Source organism: Chiloscyllium punctatum, chromosome 41 (genome assembly GCF_047496795.1).
Source record: "Chiloscyllium punctatum isolate Juve2018m chromosome 41, sChiPun1.3, whole genome shotgun sequence".
Taxonomy (NCBI): Eukaryota; Metazoa; Chordata; class Chondrichthyes; order Orectolobiformes; family Hemiscylliidae; genus Chiloscyllium; species Chiloscyllium punctatum.
This window is the reverse complement of record NC_092779.1, coordinates 47211489-47233745: the sequence shown is the minus strand read 5'-3', so window position 1 is coordinate 47233745 and position 22257 is coordinate 47211489. Positions and strand designations below refer to the sequence as shown.

The 22257-nt window shown below is 41.4% G+C and overlaps 1 protein-coding gene across 1 annotated transcript in view; it reads right to left on the bottom strand.

Moving 5' to 3' along the window:
• Window positions 1–22257, bottom strand: part of scgn (secretagogin, EF-hand calcium binding protein) — a 59930-nt gene that overhangs the window by 7662 nt on the left and 30011 nt on the right. Inside the window, exons 5-9 of the mRNA XM_072560848.1 lie at window positions 21754–21810; window positions 16030–16107; window positions 11933–11988; window positions 2205–2250; window positions 133–192 (exon numbers count right to left, since the gene is read on the bottom strand). Coding sequence (XP_072416949.1) covers window positions 133–192; window positions 2205–2250; window positions 11933–11988; window positions 16030–16107; window positions 21754–21810 — 297 coding nt within the window. The remainder of the gene's footprint in view (window positions 1–132; window positions 193–2204; window positions 2251–11932; window positions 11989–16029; window positions 16108–21753; window positions 21811–22257) is intronic.

Genomic DNA, 22257 nt, shown 5'->3' with positions numbered 1-22257 from the left:
TAAATTCATCTGAGACTCTGGACCTAAAATTCAATTGATTTTCAATTTTTTTAGAAAGTATATGTGTGCACTTACAAACATAAAACACAAGTACTTCAGAGTAAAGTATTTAAGAAAGAAAATAAAACCCACCACATCATAATGAGAAAAAATCTTCTCAAAATCCTTCCGTCTGTCCTCCAGGCTACAGGCCTAAGTACAAGGGTAAGACAAAAATCAAATCTTTCCTTTGCAAGATAAATGGAATGCTTGAATTGCCAAAATTCTGGCACCCAAAATGAAATGGATCAATCTTGAAAATTTTACCAATATATGACTACTGAGTTGGCTTCAATATTACTCCATATTTTGATCCTATTTGATTTCACTATGGCTGTCTTATTGCTATTTTTCTACTTCCTGTTACCTGTTTTCTTTCCCCTTCAATCTGAGCTCCCTCTCAGCTCCTTATCTTCTTGCAAATCTAGTTTAAATTCTTCTCAACTGCACGAGCAAACCTACCTGGGAAGATGTTAGACCTGGTCTGCAAAGGTACAACCCCTCCATCCTATACAATGCCCATCTTCTCCAAAATTGGCTCAGAAATCTGACGGCCTTTCTCCAACACCAATTCTCTAGCCATGTGTTCAAATGCTTAATTCTCGCACCCTCACTGTCAGATGGCACAGAGATTAATCGTATTTTCACTGCATTTAAAGTCTTGACTTTTAATCTCTTTCCAATCTTAGCTCCCTAAAATCTGCTTTTCAGGCCTTATCACTCTTGCTAAGTCATTGGTACCAGTATAAACCATGATTTCTGGCTGCTCACTTCCAACCAGAATAGCATCCTGCAGTCACTCTGTGACATCCTTGAACCTGGCACCAGGAAGGCAACAAATCAAAGAAGAAATACACCTGCAGTCTGTGTAATGCCTATCTCTTCCCCTAATTAGTAAATCCACTCTCCCCTCTTATGATTGCTCTTCCACTCTTTGACGTCCTGACCTGTGTAATTGCTCCACTGATAGTGCAATGTATTTGGCTTGGCTATACTTCACTGAGGAATCATCACCTTCACCAGTATCCAAAAGGGCACATCAATTAGTGAGTGAGATCATCTCAGGAACACCCTCACTACCTACCTGGTTTTCTTGGACTCAAAGTTACCGTTCATTCTCTGCCAGCATGCTCCTAATCTGTGGTGTGGCTACCTCTCTAAAATGTGCTCACACATACCTCTCTGACTCATTGATGCACCACTTTAGCAGAGGCTGTCATTTGAATTCTGAAGCTTGGAAGTTAAGCTTTTGCTGCTGTTGACACTTTTGTGCAGATGTGTTTGTCCATGCCTTTCCATAAGTCACAGGTTGCATATTCTGTCTGGCTGAGCTGCCCTCCTCTACCTAAACTTTATAATTATTCATTACATGTAAAATAATTTACCAGCTATTCATCAATCAGGTTCTTAGCTTTTACCAAGTAAGAACCAACTACTGGAGGGTGAAAAAGGTTGAAAAAGAAACAAGACTCTCCTTCGACCCTTGCTCCAACTCCTCTAGTCATTAAACTCCCAGCTTCATACTTAGTCCAAGATGCACTCCCTACAAGGTACACTCAGACCCAATATTGATACTACCTAACAATCAGAGGAGAGTCAGCTCTGTTTCAGCTACTGAAAGCAAATGAGATACTTTCCAGTCAATCTGTTCTGAGATGTTATTAGACACCTCTGGAGCAGAAAGGACCTGAACGCAGGGCTCCTCGTACCACTGCACCACACGAGAGCCCTTCTGAAAGATTAGACCAGCTTTTGAATTAGTGACAGTTACTTTCCTAAAAAGATCTTGTTTATACCTGCCTCAGGCTAGGGGGCGCTTACGATGTAGTGATAGTGTTCCTTCCTCTGAGCCAGGAGGCCCAGATTCTAATCTCAGAGGTATATGTGGTAACATCTCTGGGCAGATTGATGAAAGTATCTGTCTACCCAAGGCTGGAAAGACATAACCTCAAACAGTAAATTACAGATCAGATTAGATTTTAAAGAGATAACGTTCAGATGCCCTCATTTACCGAACTCCCAATTTCTCACTTAGTCCAAGCCAACTCTGTATACTTTGTACACTAACAGGCCATGAAATTGCTCACATGTAAGTACTCTGTTACTTCAGTCAGGCTGCAGAACAGTAATATAAAAGGTTTCCCTGCTAGAAAAGTTGAACTTACATCCATTTTGAACTGCAGAAGGAAATTTTCTTCCAGTGATAGAATCCTTCAAAAGGCAGAAAAGAAATCAAATCCAAATCATAAAGCAATCATCAATATCAGTTACAATTCTCTTGGTTAAAGACTCATGGTATTACAATACTAAAACTAAGGCAGGTAGAACAGGTAAGAAAGAACACAACAGGCCTGCTTTATATCCATTGAATGACATTGCATGTCTTTTAAATTGTCTCTTTCTATACAAGGTAAATTGGAATAGTTTGGAGAGGGAAAATCCAGTGGAATCTGCACAGGTATGAGCCTAATGCTACATCTGCCTGAAGACAAAGCAACACAACCTGTTTATTATGAAGACAGAAAGGCATAATGAAATTTATTCAAAATCAATCACAAATTTGAAAACATTCACATGAAAGGGAAGCAGCTGGTTTTGTTTCTGCCTAGACTCACAGAGACAGTGGGATTTGCATGGGTAAGATTAAGCTATGCATGCTGGAAAGGATTACTTTGGGTTAACCACTAAACAGAGGGTTGGTGAAGGGAAACGACACTTGCAGTAAGTTAAGAACTAAGGAATTACTAGAGGATACTTTGCTACTGGAAGTCCATTCAATTATGCTCAGAAGATTGAGTGAAGGAGATTTAGAAGATTCACCTTGGTGGGTCAGGGAGAACAGATCTTGTTAAAGCTGGATGATGCTCGGGACTTTAAAAACACGACAATGAGTTGAATCTTATCAGAAATCAGTTAAGTGTCATTTTTGTCAAGTTCCATGCACCATGCCGCTGTGGTGCTCACCTTGGCTAATTCTCCCACTCATGGCAGGTAGAAATACTCCCCACTACTGGGATATCCTGAGATTCCTGGCACCAGCACCATATTGAAAAGGCTGCGGTGTACCCAGTCAAGCACTGTCAGTCTGGAACTGCCCTGCACAATTTGTAACATTGTTCCCAGACATGGCAGACAAGGGGAAATTGGTGTCTCACTTTGTGTACAGGGACCAGGCAGTCCTGGCAGATAGGGAGGTGCAGAGGAAGACTGCCCTCTTGACCCAGCACCAACACTGACAGTGATGACATTCAACCCTACCAATCCAGACAAAGGGTCAATGTGGTCTCATCCATTCAGAGAAATTTAGAAAGAATGTCAATGACCTTCTGCAGTCTGCCAGGATAAATGTCACCATCATCTCTCTGTTACCTCATATTCACTTTATCTCTGCTACAGTGCACACATCTCACCAAGGCTCTCATTTTCACTGTTGCCTCCAATATGTTCCTTCGTTCGTTCTCACCCACCTAAATCCCCCAAACTTCTAACCCTGCATGTCCTCTGTACTCACTCACCCAGGACACCTCACCACTATGTCCCCACCTGAACCAGCAATAACATCTGTACCTGCTACTTACAGCTCACTCCCTTTGTTTATTGCAGGAGACAATCACCTATAATTGGGCCTAAAACGCCAGGATGGGTGGCGGAGAGCCTGACAAATGGTTCCTTACCGCCTACACAGAGAAGATTGGTTCATCACTGGTGAGAAAACATTATCCATACTGGGCTGTTCTTGCATTACTGCCAATGCGAATATTTTGTTAACCTGCCCCTTTGGTCCTGAAGACACGAGCGGATCAACGTGGTCTTTGCAGCCAAGAGGAGAGTTACCACCCGACCACCCCCTCTTCATCAGTGCTCGAGTAGATGAACATGCAAGATTGTCTTCTGCACCTGCCAGAAGCTCTGACGCTGACACTGACACCTTGGCAAATATTTTAATTAGGAACGCATGCTCATGAGTGCATCCCTGCTATGCCTCTGTGGATGGTCATGGGAGAATTCACCAGGTTTCTGGCACAGTTCCTAAGCCAAGTTGGTATTAAAAAGGAAGTGGTGTTGTGTGCCTTAAGAAGTATTCATGTAGATAAGTTCTCAGGTCCTGATGGGATTGATCCCAGAATATTAAGGAAGCAAGAGAACAAATTGCTGGAGCACTGGCAGACATCTTTGTATCGTGTTTGGCCACAGGTGAGATCCCTGAGGATTGGAGAATATCCAATGTTTTCCCATTGTTTAAGAAAGGTTACAGGGATAATCCTGGAAATTACAGACCTGTGAGTCTCACATTGGTGGTAGGCAAACTTTTGGAAAAGATTCTCAGGGACAAGATCTATCAATTTAGCGAAAGACAGCATTGTTTTGTGAGGGGGAGGTCATGTCTCACTAACTTGATCAAGTTTTTTGAGGAGGTGACGAAGATGATTGATGAGGGAAAAATAGTTGATGTTGTCTACATGGACTTCAGTAAAGCCTTTGACAAGGTCCCTCATGGCAGACTGGTACAAAAGTTGAAATCGCATGGTATTGGGGTGAGCTGGCAAAATGGATACAGAACCAACTTAGTTATAGGAGACAGAGGGTAGCAGTGGGAGGATGCTTTCAGAATGAAGGGCTGTAACTAGTGGTGTTCCACAGGGATTAATGCTGAGACCTCTGCTGTTCGTGGTCTACATAAATGATTTGGAGGAAAACATGGCTAATCTCATCAGTAAGTTTGCAGATGAAACAAAGATTGGTAGAGCTGCAGTTAATAAAGAGGATTTTCAGAGGAAACAGCAGGCTATAGATAAGTTGGAGACATGGGCAGAAAAATAGCAGATGGAGGTTAATGCAGACAAATGTGAGGGGATGCATTTTGGATGGTTAAGGTGGAAATTCTACAGTGAATGGTAGAACCCTTAGGAGCAATGATATGCAGAGGGATCTGGGTGCGCAGCACAGGTGGATAAGGGAATTAAAAAGGCCTATGGCATGCTTGCCTTCTTGGAAAGGGCACTGATTATAAGAATAGGCAATGCTGCAGTTTTATAGAACTTTAGTTAGACCTCACTTGGAATATTGCATACAGTTCTGGTCACCACACTACCAGAAGAATGTGGATGCTTTGGAGAGGGTACAAAAAGGTTTACCAGGATGTTGCCTGGAATGAGAGATGTTAGCTATCAAGAAAGGTCGGATAAACGGGATTTGTTTTCACTGGAACACAGGAATTTGAGGGATAACCTGATAGAAGTTTATAAAAGATTGTCATGGATAGAGTGGGAAGTATGGGGCTTTTTCCCAGGGTTGAGGGGTCACTTACTAGGACACAAGTTCAAGGTGCAACGTGGGGAAGATGCGTGAGGCAAGTGTTTCATGCAAAGGGTGGTGAGTGCCTGGAATGCATTGCTAGAGGTGGTGCTGGAAGCAGAAACAATAGTAGAATTCAAAAAGCATATGGAGAGTACGAGGGGAATAAAGGGATATGGATCCTTTAAGTGAAGGCAATTTTAGTATAGAAGGGCAAAACATGTCGGTACAGGCTTGGAGGGTAGAAGTGCCTGTTCCTGAGCTGTCTTGTTCTTTGTTTAGGAGAGGGCTCCATGAGGGACTTCAGTGAAATGTCCAAGAAGGCTCAGGAGCAGCAGGCAGGTTTATCAGGGCACAAAGGCTGCAGGACTGCAGCAATACCGTGGGACCTTGTTGCCTCAGGCATCTCAGTGTCTAGCTGCCTCCACAGACTGATAGCTGGCTGCTCTGGAAAGCCAGGTCCAGCACACTTAATATTGGCTGTAAAGGTGGACGAACCAGTACCCTTTCAATCTACCCACTGGTGCTCAGCATCAATGACAAAGCAACAGGGGATGAAGGGATCTTGACTTCACACTGCGTGTCCCTTCCTCAAAAGGGGACATGCTGGTGCCAGTAGGCACTCACCTAGAGGGGGAATTACATACAGGCCTTGCAGAAGTCTTGCACTCAGAGATGGATGGGCCTTCCTCCTACATCCTGTCAGCCCTGTGGGAGATCAAGCCAAGGAGGGTGCAGCTGCCTCTGACCAGGAGTCTCTCAGCATGTTTGAGGTCCCCTAGAGTCACCCAAACTCCAAATCTAATGGGCTTCACACAATGGCTGGTTCCATCCACCCCAACTGTGCACCCTGGGACTGCACTGAGATGTAATGGGAGAGAAACTGAAGTCCAGAACCGATTGTAGGTGGATTGGAAATGTTCCACAATAATGCAGTGAGGCTTGTGTGAGTCAAATCCTAAGGTCTGTGGATGTGGGGTGTGCACAGTTGCTGCCCATGGAATGTGTCCTTAGGTGCAAGATCCAAGATTGAGGTCCAGAGGAGCAAGCAGTGAGCTAGAGTCACTAGATAACCACTTTGACTTTCATATTGGGAATTCTCAGCATCCAGTTTCTATCTGATGATTGGGAGAATGGAATACTGTATATTAATGAGATGGGATTAAATAATAATGAAATGCTAATGTATGCAAATTGGCCTCTCACTGCTCACAAGTGAGACTCTTGCCTTCCTATTTGACAATTGGTTGGAAATGGGACTTCTTATTCTCAACATCGAGAGACTCCTCACTGGATGTCATCTGTGATTTTCCCAGCTCCCTCAGCACAGCCCATGTCATTCAGGAATTTGGAAGATTCTGCTGTACATTTCTGTTGAGAATGCACCGTAATGTAAAATGTGGCGAGGGATTTTCACTTGTGTTAAGATTTAATATGGAATATATTTTTCTGCAGTTTTGTGTAATAGATGCTTACCTGATAATGTTAATTCTATGTGAATTTTAGTGTATTTGTTCTAATAAAAGTTTTCTAGCATGAAATCTTGTAGTCCAATATGTTGCATTGGTCACTGGGAAATGCACACTTTTTAAAAGTCTTTTTGGAGAAAATAACAATTGCAACAATGAATTGTACCTGCTCTGCAACTGAACTCATTGTACAGACATGTGCAAATTATACAGCAAACAAACAAATTCAAGTTGCCAAATACTTAGGGCTTGACTTTTCTCTCCTCTGCTGCTGCACTGTCTGCCTTTGGGTAACAATGTGTGAGGTGAAATTGGCCATGTGCTGGATTTTCAAGGAGTGATTGAAATTCTGTGCGTGCCGTGGGTGGGGTAGAGATTACAGCCCATTTAAGGCACATCCCATTTTCGCTTGTAGTTGGTCATGCACTCATCAGGATATTTCACAAGAACACCAATGCAAAGGAAAAACAACATTTTACAGTGCATAAAAAAGCGTGCTAATTGATTGGAAGGTTGGACTCTGATTGATAGAAGCTTTGACATAAAGAATGCACCAATTTGATTATGACTGATAGTTATTAAGCTGTGTTTGCAGTTAAAACAGGCAGGTATAAATCAGAGTCAAGATTAGGTACGAGAAATATATGCCCGAAACATCGACTTTCCTGCTCCTTGGATGCTGCCTGACCTGCTGTGCTTTTCCAGCATTACTCTAATCTTGACTCTGATCTCCAGCATCTGCAGCACTCACTTTCGCCTAGGTTTAAATCAGAGTCAATCGGCCAATCTAAGAAACAGTCATAGAGTCATAGGGATGTACAGCATGGAAACAGACCCTTCGGTCCATCCTGTCCATGCCGATCAGATATCCCAATCCAATCTAGTCCCACCTGCCAGCATCCGGTCCATATCCCTCCAAACCCTTCCTATTCATATACCCATCCAAATGCCTCTTAAATGTTGCAATTGTACCAGCCTCCACCACATCCTCTGGCAGCTCATTCCATACACGTACCACCCTCTGCGTGAAAAAGTTGCCCTTTAGGTCTCTTTTATATCTTTCCCTTCTCACCCTAAACCTATGCCCTCTAGTTCTGGACTCCCCGACCCCAGGGAAAAGACGTTGTCTATTTATCCTATCCATGCCCCTCATAATTTTGTAAACCTCTACAAGGTCACCCCTCAGCCTCTGACACTCCAGGGAAAGCAAGGGAAAACAGCCCCAGCCTGTTCAGCTTCTCCCTGTAGCTCAGATCCTCCAACCCTGGCAACATCTTTGAAAATCTTTTCTGAACCCTTTCAAGTTTCACAACATCTTTCCAATCGGAAGGGGACCAGAATTGCACGCAATACTCCAACAGTGGCCTAACCAATGTCCTGTACAGCCACAACATGACCTCCCAATTCCTGTACTCAATACTCTGACCAAGAAAGGAAAGCATACCAAACGCCGCCTTCACTATCCTATCTACCTGCGACTCCACTTTCAAGGAGCTATGAACCTGCACTCCAAGGTCTCTTTGTTCAGCAACACTCCCTAGGACCTTACCATTAAGTGTATAAGTCCTGCTAAGATTTGCTTTCCCAAAATGCAGCACCTCGCATTTATCTGAATTAAACTCCATCTGCCACTTCTCAGCCCATTGGCCCATCTGGTCCAGATCCTGTTGTAATCTGAGGTAACCCTCTTTGCTGTCCACTACATCTCCAATTTTGGTGTCATCTGCAAACTTACTAACTGTACCTCTTATGCTCGCATTCAAATCATTTATGTAAATGACAAAAAGTAGAGGGCCCAGCACCGATCCTTGTGGCACTCCACTGGTCACAGGCCTCCAGTCTGAAAAACAACCCTCCACCACCACCTCTGTCTTCTACCTTTGAGCCAGTTTGTATCCAAATAGCTCGTTCTCCCTGTATTCCATGAGATCTAACCTTGCTAATCAGTCTCTCATGGGGAACCTTGTCGAACGCCTTACTGAAGTCCATATAGATCACATCTACTGCTCTGCCCTCATCAATCTTCTTTGTTACTTCTTCAAAAAACTCAAACAAGTTTGTGAGACATGATCTCCCAAGCACAAAGCCATGTTGACTATCCCGAATCAGTCCTTGCCTTTCCAAATGCATGTACATCCTGTCCCTCAGGATTCCCTCCAACAACTTGCCCACCTCCGAGGTCAGGCTCACCGGTCTATAGTTCCCTGGCTCGTCATTACCGCCCTTCTTAAACAATGGCACCACATTTGCCAACCTCCAGTCTTCCTGCACCTCACCTGTGACTATCGATGATACAAATATCTCAGCAAGAGGCCCAGCAATCACTTCTCTTGCTTCCCACAGAGTTCTCGGGTACGCCTGATCAGGTCCTGGGGATTAATCCACTTTTAACCGTTTCAAGACATCCAGCACTTCCTCCTCTGAAATCTGGACATTTTGCAAGTTGTCACCATCTATTTCCCTACAGTCTACATCTTCCATATCGTTTTCCACAGTAAATACTGATGCAAAATATTCATTTAGTATTTCCCCCATTTTCTGTGGCTCCACACAAAGGCCGCCTTGCTGATCTTTGAGGGGCCCTATTCTCTCCCTCGTTACCCTTTTGTCCTTAATGTATTTGTAAAACCCATTTGGATTCTCCTTAATTCTATTTGCCAAAGCTATCTCATGTCCCTGTTTTGCCCTCCTGATTTTCCTCTTAAGTATACTCCTAATTTCTTTATACTTTTCTAAGGATTCACTTGATCTATCCTGTCTGTACCTGACATATGCTTCCTTCTTTTTCTTAACCAAACCCTCAATTTCTTTAGTCCTCCAGCATTCCCTATAACTACCAGCCTTCCCTTTCACCCTGACAGGAATATACTTTCTCTTGATTTTTGTTATCTCATTTTTGAAGGCTTCCCATTTTCCAGCCGTCCCTTTACCTGCAAATATCTGCCTTCAATCAGCTTTCGAAAGTTTTTGCCTAATACTGTCAAAATTGGCCTTTCTCCAATTTGGAACTTCTACTTTTAGATCTGGTCTATCCTTTTCCATCACTATTTTAAAACGAATAGAATTATGGTCACTGGCCCCAAAGTGCTCCCCCACTGACACCTCAGTCACCTGCCCTGCCTTGTTTCCCAAGAGTAGGTCAAGTTTTGCACCTTCTCTAGTAGGTACATCCACATACTGAATCAGAAAATTGTCTCGTACACACTTAAGAAATTCCTCTCCATCTAAACCTTTAACACTATGGCAGTCCCAGTGGATGTTTGGAAAGTTAAAATCCCCTACCATAAGTACCCTATTATTCTTACAGATAGCTGAGATCTCCTTACAAGTTTATTTCTCAATTTCCCTCTGACTATTGGGGAGTCTATAATACAATCCCAATAAGGTGATCATCCCTTTCTTATTTCTCAGTTCCACCCAAATAACTTCCCTGGATGTATTTCCAGGAATATTCTCCCTAAGCACAGCTGTAATGTTATCCCTTATCAAAAATGCCCCTCTTCTCTTGCCTCCCTTTCTATCCTTCCTGTCGCATTTGTATCCTGGAACATTAAGCTGCCAGTCCTGCCCATCCCTGAGCCATGTTTCTGTAATTGTGATGATATCCCAATCCCATGTTTCAAACTATGCCCTGGATTCATCTGCCTTCCCCGTTAGGCCCCTTGCATTGAAATAAATGCAGTTTAATTTATTAGTCCTACCTTGTCCCTGCCTGCCCTGACTGTTTGACTCACTTCTGTTCTCAGCTGTACCCGTCTCAGATCGATCTCTTTCCTCACTATCTCCCTGGTTCCACCCCCCCCCCCCCCCACCCCCACCCCTCCCACCTTACTACTTTAAATCCTCCCAAGCAGTTCTAGCAAATCTCCCTGCCAGTATATTAGTCCCCTTCCAATTTAGGTGCAATCCGTCATTCTTGTACAGGTCACTTCTACCCAAAAAGAGATTCCAATGAATCAAAAATGTGAATCTTTCTCCCATACACCAGCTCCTCAGTCATGCATTCATCTGCTCTATCTTCCTATTCCTGCCCTCACTAGCTTGTAGCACTGGGAGTAATCCAGATATTACTACCCTTGAGGACCTCCTTTTTAAACTTCTGCCTAACTCTCTGTAATCTCCCTTCAGAGGCTCAACCTTTTCCCTTCCAATGTCGTTGGTTCCAATGTGGACAATAACCTCCTGCTGGCCCCTCTCCCCCGTGAGAACATTCTGCTCCCTCTCTGAGACATCCTTGATACTGGCACCAGGGAAACAACACACCATTCTGCTTTTTCTCTGCTGGCCACAGAAACGTCTGTCTGTACCTCTGACTACAGAATCCCCTAACACAATTGATCTCTCGGAAGCCGACGTACCCCTCGTTGCATTAGAGCCTGTCTCAATACCAGAAACTTGGCTGTTTGTGCTACGTTCCCCTGAGACTCCATCACCCCCTACATTTTCCAAAACAGCATATCTGTTTGAAATGGGTATATCCACAAAAGACTCCTGCTCTCGCTGCCTACCTCTCTTACCCTTCCTGGAATTAACCCATCTCTGTGACTGTATCTGAGACTTTCCCCCCTTTCTATAACTGCCATCTATCACATACTGTTGCTGTTGCAACTTCCTCATCGCTTCCATCTGTCTCTCCAACTGATCCACTCGATCTGATAAGATTCGCATCCAACAGCATTTATTGCAGATATAATCCGCAGTAACCCTTAAACTCTCTTATTGTATACACAACATTTCATATGAAACTCTACTTTGTAAGGCAGTAAGCTGTGTAGATTGGTGCAGGATTTTGTAAAGGGATGCTGCGTTTGAATTCAACAAGGAGACCAGGATTCCAAGGATTTTATTATGAGAACAAGAATAATAAATTTGGCTATATTTCCCTCAAGTATAGATAGAGAATTGACTTAAATTGGGGTGTTTAATGTTCTAGAAAGATTCGCTGGATTAGGGACTGAGCGGCTATCTTATCTAGTACAATGGGACACAATCTTAAAATCAGAACTTGGTCATTCTACAGTGATATGAGGAACTATGTTTTCACTTAAAGGATGGTGTGAATCTGAAATTTTCTCGAACAAAACAATTTCTTGTAACAGATTTTGTTCTGAGTATATTAAATATCTAACCTTGCCAAGTCATTGAGATCCAGACGGCCATCTTTGTTTTTATCAAAAAATTTCATCTGAAATAAAGCAGCGATGAGCTTTAGTAAGTGACCAGAACAGTAAATTAGTTTCACATTTTACATCAAATCATAGCATGCCATTACTTTGACCAACTGCCTCAAAAAAACTAACTGCTTGCTCAAACCAACCAAACTAAACCAGAGCAGAAAAAAGTTAAGCTGGGGGAACCGGCCATTCCCCTTTTATTGTACAAGTGTTTTTTTAAACTTGAAAGGTTTTTACCTTAGGCAACCTTTTACCGTAGCAACAATTAAATTGACCTTAAAACCCATCCAAAGCAGACATGTTAGAATCTATGTGTTTATGACCCCTTTGAAATAAAAACTAAGGACAACCCAACCTTGTTAAAGGAGCATCATCATCATAGTCAATAACTTCCATTTAATAAAAGAGAGGAGAAGTTGTGATCTGAAATTGTTAAATATGGTGTTGAATCCAGGAGGTAAAGTATCTGAAAGATGAGGTACTATTCCTCTGGCTTCTATTAGATTTCACAGGAGCAGTGGAGGTCAGAATGGGAGTGAAGCAGAGAATTAAAATGGCAGGGGACATGGAACTTGGGGTCCCATTTATGGATCAACCAGATGTGTTCTATCAAGTGGTCACAGTCTGTATTTTATCTCCTTAGCACAAAGTATTTTGAGCAGTGTATACAACACACTAAATTAGTAAAAGTATGTGCAAAGCAACTTTTCACTTGGATGTGGGTGTGGGAAAGCAACCTTTCACTTGGAAGAATTGTTTGGGTGTGGGATTATGAGGACAAACAATATAATAAAGCAGAGACATGAAAATTTATTGTTGGAATTGGAGAGGGTGTAGATTTAGATTATATTGTGGTGGGGGTCGGGTTGAGACTGAGGACTGGATCAGGGTAAGGTGTATTTGGTTGTGGCAACACTGGGGCTGGCAAGATGGCAGATGATGATTCACTGAATGTGAAAGCTGATGGGTGCCAAGTTCAGAAGGGGATCCCCATAGAATTCACACAAGAGAAAAAAAGGACATCAGCAGAGAATGGAAAACCGAACAGAATGTCAAGGGTCCAATTCAACCATGGAGGAGAGGGAATTCTCAATTTAGAAAAAAGGGGAGACATTCTGAATATTACAGCTAGTATTTCACAAAGAATACAATGGAGACAGAAAAACCAGGAGAATGGAATGGAAGTAAGGTGAAAGGAAATGGAGTCAAAGTGTCTTGGGGATCAATTAGCATTTAATGGATATTAGTCAAAAGGCTATCACCAGGAAATGAGACAGAGAATTCAAGGAGGGAGAGGAAGAATTAAAGAAACACACAGGCAAGAGAAGGAAGAGTTCCAGTTAGAAGCAAAGTTGATACGAATATATGAACAAGGAACAAGAGAAGACCACTTGGCTATCCAAACCTGCTTCACTATTCAAAAAGGTCATGGCTGATCTAATTTTAAACTTGACTCTGAATTCCTGAATACCTTTCATCCCCTCGGTAATCAAGAACCAATCCAACTCTGCCTGAAAAGGATTTAAAGATTCTGCATCCACAGCCTTTTGGAGAAGGGAATTCAAAAAGCTTTCAACCCTCAGAAATGCTTCCTTCCTCATCTGTTTTAAATGGGGGACCTTTATTTTTAAACTGCAACCCCTAGTTCTAGATTCTCCAACAAGAGGAAACATTCTTTCACCATCCACCGGGTCAAGTCCCCTCACGATTTTCTTTGTTCTAATTAAGTCACTTCTGATTCTTCTAAACCCCAGAGGACACCCTGACCAGCTTTTCTTCATAAGGCAATCTGCTTATTCCTGATATTAGTCTCATAAATCTGCTCTACACTGCTTCCACATTAATATCTGTAAGTACAGTGACAAGAACTGTAGACTATACAATGCCCGGTATATGTAGCATAACCTCTGTACTTTTGAATTCCATACCCCTCTTAATAAAACATAACATCCTATTAACTTTCCACATTACTTGCTGTACCTGCATACTAACCTTCTGTGATTCACGTACCTGGACACTCAGATCTCTCTGCATCTGAAAACTCTACAACAGTTCACCATTTAGACAATCTTTCTTTTTATTCTTTCTGTCAAGATGGACAATTTTACACTTATTAATTTCTTATTCCACTTGCCAGATCTTTTCTCATTCACATAGCTTATTATATCCCTTTACAGGCTCCTTATTATAGAATCCCTAAAGTAGGGAAACAGGCCATTTGGCCCATTGAGTCCACTTCGACCCCTACAGAGAACAGCCCTCCTAGAGCAACCCAGCTACCCTATCCCTGTAACCCTGCATTCCTGATAAAGGGCTTATGCCTGAAATGTTGATTCACCTGTCGTTTTTTGGATGCTGCCCGACCTGCTGTGCTTTTCCTGCCACACTTTTCGACTGCATTCCCCCACGGCCAATCCATCTATCCTGCACATCTTCAGACTTATGTCCTCTTCATTATTCACTTTCTTACCTAATTTTGTGTCACCAGCAAATTTAGCTACCATATCCTTAGTCCTTTCATCTGAATCGTTTATATAAATTGAAAACAGTTGATGCCCCAGCACTGATCTCTCAGACACACCACTCATGACATTCCTGTCAGCCTGAAAAATATGACATTTTTCAGTTTATGGTGAGAGCCGGAAAACACATTAATGATTCAGCTGGACTGGGGCTGCAGCAAAGATATATTTCATAAAAAGACAGTCGTAGAACCCACGTGGATTTCCATAGCAACACCTTTCGGTTGAAGGACAAGTGGAGTTAAAGAAATCGTTCAATGTCAGAACAAGTTCAACAAGATTGAGGGTGGTGGATAGGAGCTTCTTGCATCTCTGTTTAAAATATTGAATTATACTCAGATATAACTTTCGAAAATTAATTTTATCATAGACCTCTCGCAAATGCTGTGAATGAAATATTAACAATAACCACAACTAAAGTTATGCATGAAGCTATTATGCAAATAGCTTGAATGATTTAAGTACCTTAGACATTATTGGGAAACGTGTTATCATTGCTTCATAAATAATCACCACTGTGAGCTTTACATGACACAAAATCAATTGGCTCCATTAGCAGTACAGCTGATTAACTCACTGCCTAGTGTAGACCCAAGGTTGCAAACCAAGGGAGCCCTGGGTTCAATTTTGTAGCATGTGCCGAGTTAACTGATGCCAGTCAGGACAGCAATTGTGTTGTGATGACTGACCTCAGTTCTGAGGGGAAGTAAATATAGTCTGTTTGATAAACAAACCACAAATCTGTGCATTCCAGCCCCTCATTGTATTGACTCGTCCCAAACCATAGGCATCCCTAAAGTTAAAAAGGGGAAATGTGATGACCCTGTAACTCAGTCTCACAGCAGTCTGCTCAAAAATGTAAACTTTAGACAAACCTGCTTGCTTCCCTCTCCTTTGCAACACAAAATACTTTAACAGGTATTTATAAGAGGGAGAATTAGGGCTAGTTATTAACTTCGATGAAGGAACAAATTAGCAAAATCCAGTCTCTTATAAACAAAAAAGCAAAGAAGTGTGGATGCTGGAGATGTGAAACAAAAAGAGAAATTGCTGGTGAAACTCAGCAGGTCTGAAAGCATCTGTGGATAGAAAGCAGAGTTAACATTTCAAGTCCAATGACTCTTCATCAGAATCAATAAACCAAACCTGGTCTTCATTTGTGTCAGCTTCACTGATAAGGACAATGTGTCTCTGATTTCCAATTATAGACAGACAATTCTTTCACTATAAAGACATTCATTATCAGCCGACATACAAATCTACAGGCATGATTTTCAAATCCAACCTAATATATCCATTACATGAAAAGAAAGTAAACAGTCATGTCCAAATTGGTTAGAAATACACTGAAGAGCATACTTAAATCATTAGGAAATTGCAGAAAAATGTTTGGGTTCAGATATATGCAAAATTACAGAATAAATGGAATGTGAATTGTAGTGCCATTGAAGCCAACATTGATTTTAAAAAGACCAACAAGTTTTTTGTCTGCACTCGGTGGAGTTTGCAACAAGTAACAAGGATGCTCACCATTGTGTCTGTGTATTCATCCAGCTTGTCATCTGAAATCATTTTCTTGTGTTGAAGGAAAAGGTCTCTCAGGAAGTTCTGTTCATCAAACAGACCAAACAAAGTTAACTGCCTAACGTCCAGTTAAATTAGCGCTTTGTTCGTTAAAGTATTGTATTTCAATGAAAAATGGAGCGGGTAAGGTAATTCCACTCTGGTACATGCAAAATTTGTACCAATCTAATTTTTGTAGGAGGTTGTCAGCATCATCCCAATTACATAGCATCTTTTGTAATGCCAGTGCGTTGGTCAAACTGACAGTCCAGCTTCTTTATTCTTTTAGAGAATGTGGGCATTGCTGGCAATGCCAGCATTTGTTGTTGAACCTTAATTGTCCTTAAAATCAGCAGCTTTCCTATTTCCGGGACAAATAAAAGTCAATCACATTGATATGGATCCGGAGTCACATGTAGGACAGCAGATCTCCTTTCCAAAAGGATTAACCCAGATTGATTTTTAATAATTATCAATGATAGTTATCATAATCACCATTACTAAGCCTAGCTTTTCAGTCACGATTCATCCTTGAATTTAAATTCAAGGTGGGATTTAAACTCTTCTCTCTAGAGTTTTAGTCTCTATCCCATCCAATCAATGACATTACTACTCTTCCTGACTAATTTGCTGAATTAGGAAATTATGTTAGATTTAAATTTTTTTATCAGAAAAAGGATAAAATCAATTTAATTCAGTTATATTGTAACTAAATCAGAAATACACAGTCAATTCCTATATAAATTGAAGTAACATAGTATCCTGTTGTAAACTGTTGGATTAAAATGTCATGTACTTCTAGACCTGGACAACAGCTCAATTGGGGAGGACTGTTGAAAAGGAAATGAAAAATATCAGATAAATATTGAATTGTAAGATCAACCCCTTGCATACTTTATATAGATTTTAAACTCTGTTTCTTACCATTTATAGTAATTAGTTAGTCATTTTTAGTGCCAGTTATTTATGTGCTAATTTCTGTTACTGTTGTACTGATATAGTGTTGGCAATCCTATGTACAGGGAATGAATAAAGGGAGGCTGAAGGAAGGTAGCCAACAATGACTTAAGAAATAGACAATGGACAGTTTATGATTTGCTATTATAGTGAAACAAAGTTTAAACAGGTCTGTTTTTCTTTTTTGACAATTTGGAAGAATTTATTATTCTCCACCTGAGCCTGATAACAAATGAGACTTCAAGAAAGCCTTGAATAATAAATGGTGAGTTAAACTGGAAGGAGGCCATAAGCTGAGCAGGGGCAAAGGCAGATACAACTGCCTGGCAACAACCCCAGCTGAGAGGTGATTGGATAAATACATATGCCATGAGTGTTTGACTTCCTGAAGTGGATGAGACCATAGGCATGAGAGATATATTTCACACTAAAAACATCCTGCAGCTTAGGGGAATGGTCTGGTTAACCACTGAAGTGGTGAAGAGGCCTTGCTTGGCAGATCAAGCACCCAAGGATGGACCCTTGCATATGTGAAGGCCAACTGTTGGACTAATAAGTGTAATTATAGAAACTGAAAGAAAGAAGGTTGATTAAAGCACACCCATTGTGTACACAGAGTAAGATCCGAACCTGTAGTCCAGGCAGGAAAGGGATTTTACACAACAACTAAGAGCATTTTCAAAGCCCATAAAAAAGAAAGATTATTCTGCTATTTTAACCTTTTTAAAAATTATTTACAATGCTGTATTACACTGATTTAAATAATTGGCAATAGGAGCATAAGATACGAGCATAAGACCACGATTTTCATTTTTGCATTTTTAAGAAATAAGAAAGAAAAGTTAAAAAGAAGAGTTTGAAATGGATGTTGAAGCAAGTAACCTGATAGGCATTGTAAAAAAAGGTTTGAACAAGCAGGAATTGAAGTTCAGATTGCAGGCAATCTGGGGCAGAGGGTGTGCACCGATGTAGTTCTTGTTGGTGACAAGAAGTTGATTAGTGACGATTTGGAGATGCCAGTGTTGGACTGGGGTGTACTAAGTTAAAAATTACACAACACCAGGTTATAGTCCAACAGGTTTAATTGGAAGCACTAGCTTCGGAGCGCTGCTCCTTCATCAGGTGGTTGTGTCTCACAATCACCTGATGAAGGAGCAGTGCTCTGAAAGCTAGTGCTTCCAATTAAACCTGTTGGCCTATAACCTGGTGTTGTGTGATTTTTAACTTCGATTAGTGACAATTATCAATGACCAAGATCTTTTGCTTGCTGACAACTGTGTAATTGGTTCATGGGTGGATCTGGGAACACATTAGGGAGATACAGAGCCCAGAAGCTGTCTATTCTCTTAAATCTTCAATTTAAGCATGAAAAATGCTTTTTCTTGCAGTAATTTTCCTGCAGCAGTTGCTGCAAGCTTTTGAATTGATGCATCAGAGACATTTTCCAAGTGAATCTATCAGTCACTCTGTACTTTTTACAAACTAGAGAAAGACATCTAAACAAGGTATTCAGGCAGCTTAAAAAGGATCATCTCAATATCAAAACCAGAAAACAAAGATCACTAAACTGACTTTCCAGTTTTTCTATCTCTGTCAGTAAACTATTTTCCTTATTTACTTGTCTTGTGTCTCTGTGTAAAGAGAAATATATAAGGAGATTAGAGTTTAGTTAGTAATGTCATATGCCAATGGTTTACATCTCTTACCTGTAGCATTAGCCCAATTACTTGTAATAAATAATAATTCTTGTTTTAATTCTTTTAAGAAATTGGCCCATACTTTCTATCAATCTTAATCTGAATGTCAGGTAAGTTTGGGACAATGTGTCCAAGTTGAAGAAAAATCTTTAAAATTTGGGAATAGCAAGGCTTGATTCACAAGGCACTGTCCCAGTGTTAACAGGAGATATTGTCACATAGCAAGTGGATTGCACTGCCTGAGTGTGTGGTAGAGGCAGGTTCAATTGATGCATTAAATAGGAATAGCCTTCTATTGAAAAGAAACATTATGTAGGATTATAGGAAGAAGACAGGAGAGTTGATTTAAGCAATGGTCATATAGAGAATGGTTTCCTCCTGCACTGTAATAATGCTGTGACTGAGACATATAATCTATGCACTGAGTCACACATCTTCTGCCCCGTCCATAAACTCTGCACACTGACCTGTAACACTTCCATACTGACTGTAAACTTGTATGCTAACCATAACTCTAAGCAATCATCATAAGTACAATGCATTCACCATAAAGCCTACAACCTGATCATAAACTCTATGTATTGACCCAGTGTAATGACTGATATTAGGAATTCTAGAGGATACATAATGCACAGACCATAAGATTCAAATCAATAGGTTCCTAACTTTGCAACATATTAGCCTGTTATAAAATGAAGCCGTAAAACAGAGAATTAGAGGAACCGTACTGTAACAAATTATTTTAAACACAGAAGTACAATAGTACTGAACAAATACATTTTAAGCACTAAATTCAAAGAAGTATGAGTTAATTTTCTATTTTTTAAGAATGATCAGATCTTTATTACTTATTTAGTGTTTATAATTTTAAAAGATAAAGCAGCCATCATAAATTATAAAACTTGTTCTGAAAGGTGAATGACTACAATCTTTTCATGACCTCAGACCAAATTGCCTTATAGACAATTCACGAATTTTGAACTGCCTTTTTTTGTTGTAATGTCAGAACTGACACTCAATCAAGTGCAGAGGAAGATCTCACATTTAACATATTCAAATGGTTACATAGTATTTTCATGTTATGCTGTTTGAAGGATAAATATTAACAGCACATCTGGGAGAACACCGTGGTTACCACCACAGGACAGCATGGTGGCACAGTGGTTAGCACTGCTGCCTCACAGTGCCAGGGACCTGAGTTTGATTGCACATTCTCCCCGTGTCTGCGTGGGTTTCCTCCGGGTGCTCCGGTTTCCTCCCACAGTCCAAAGATGTGCAGATCAGGTGAATTGGCCATGCTAAGTTGCCCATCGTGTAGTTTAATAGTCATGGATAAATATAGGGGAGTGGAATGGGTCTGGGTGGGTTACTCTTTGGAAGGTCGGTGTGGACTTGTTGGGCCGAAGGGCCTGTTTTCACACTGTATGGGATTCTAAATTCTGATTATCTTCAAAACTGGGCCAGGTGATCATGGAGACAGATGGAGCCTCTCATTTAAGATGATGGATAGAACCTCTGACAATGCATAATGTGGAGGTGAAAAATGTGATGCTGGAAAAACACAGCAGGCCAGGCAGCATCCGAGGAGCAGGAGAATCGATGCTTCGGGCATAAGCCCTTCTTCAGGAATGAGGCTGGTGTGCCAGGCATGCTGAGATAAAAGGTATGGGGGAGGGGATTTGGAGGAGGGGTGCTGGGAATACGATAGGTGGGAGGAGGTGAAGGTGAGGGTGATAGGCCAGAGAGGGGGTGGGGGCGGAGAGGTCGGGAAGAAGATTGCAGGTCAAGAGAGCGGTGCTGATTGCAGGTCAAGAGGATTGGGACTGAGATAAGGTGGGGGGGTGAGGGGAAATGAGAAAGCTGGAGAAATCTACATTCATCCCGTGTGGTTGGAGAGTTCCTAGGCAGAAGATGAGACGGAAGGATCTGCATGTCCTTGGCGGAGTGGGAGGGGGAGTTAAAGTGTTCAGCCATTGGATGGTTGGGTTGGTTGGTGCGGGTGCGGGTAATGTGGAGGTGCAAGTGTTGGACTGGGGTGTAAAAATCACAGAACACCAGGTTATAGTCCAACAGGTTTATTTGGAAGCACTAGCTTTTGGAGCGCTGCTTCTTCATCAGGTGGTTGTGAGTATAAGATTGTAAGACACAGAATTTATAGCAAACAGTGCAGTGCTCCTTCACACTGTACTGAAGTGTGAAGGTAAATTTGCTGCACAAATCTCCGGTGTGGGGGCTTGAACCCATAACCTGCTCATTAAAACGAAAGTACCAACATGGAGGCACAGCTCAGGTTGAAGGGCTCTTTTCCTGTACATTTTGTGAATCACAGATTATCTAATGAGGGGACAGAGAGGAAGATGCTCCTACAACAATCAGGGTCACAGGGTGAGAGTATGAAAGCAGCACATACGCTGTTGGCAGGCGTGCTAGCACCATCCCACCCTGGGCCATTTTTCTGAAAGTGGGATGGCTGAAGAGCTACCAGCCGCAAGAGGGATAAATAATTGAGTAGGGTTAATGGGACATTTAGGCCTATTGTCAGAGGCTGGCTGGAAGTTTCCAGATGGCCTGTGCGTCCTCCAAGCTGTCAGAAACTAGGCTAGCTGCTGGAAGCCCCCCCCGACAGAGGGCCAATGAGTTAGCATCTCTGTTAGACCTTGATAAGTCTCTGTCACCTGTTTGGCCATGGCTACAGCTAGAAATACCCTGGGGAGGATCTCCATCACCATGTTAGCCTGGCTAGTGAGGCCATTTCTAAATTGAAGTGTTTAAAATAGACAGATAGGGCATTTGTCTCATGAACCAGACCTGAACAGCTAGTGCTTCCAAATAAACCTGTTGGACTATAACCGGGTGTTGTGTGATTTTTAACTTGAACCAGACCTGAACAACTTTCTATTGGCTATCCAGTTTAGAGAATCTGTCCTCTAGCCACTAACTAGCCAACTTGTGAAAAAATTGTTTCCAGTGGAAAATGTTACACATAACACGCTATCACTTGAATAACATTTGTGTTTCCTCTCAAGAGGTGACTTACTCGGAGTTCAGTGGCTGAAATATATCCACTGCTGTCTGCATCATATTTACGCCAGATCTGAAAAGGACAACAGGGGAAGTAATTGTTTTGGAGACTCCAGCACCAATCAGATTTATAATCTTACAATAGATGTACAAAGCAGGAGTCATGCATCATCCATTAAGCATTGACTTCCAATGTGATTATATCTTAATTCTTGGTCCAATTATTACTTTAACCACCAATGACTTCAAGACTTATTATTAAATTTGACTGAAATCCACAAATTTCTCAACATGTGTCTGAACAACTACTGATAATATGAAATCATTTTGTTTTAATTTAGTAATTTGAGCCATGTAAAACAATTCGAACAACATAGTAAGTCTTCAGCGCTAAAAGTTGAATCAACAGAAATTTGAATGAGACAACCTTGAATCAAGATTAGACAGATCACTCTGAAAACAATTTCAGTCAGTTTGGATCTTTTGCAGTCAGGCATTGAAATCAGAATCTGGATCCATT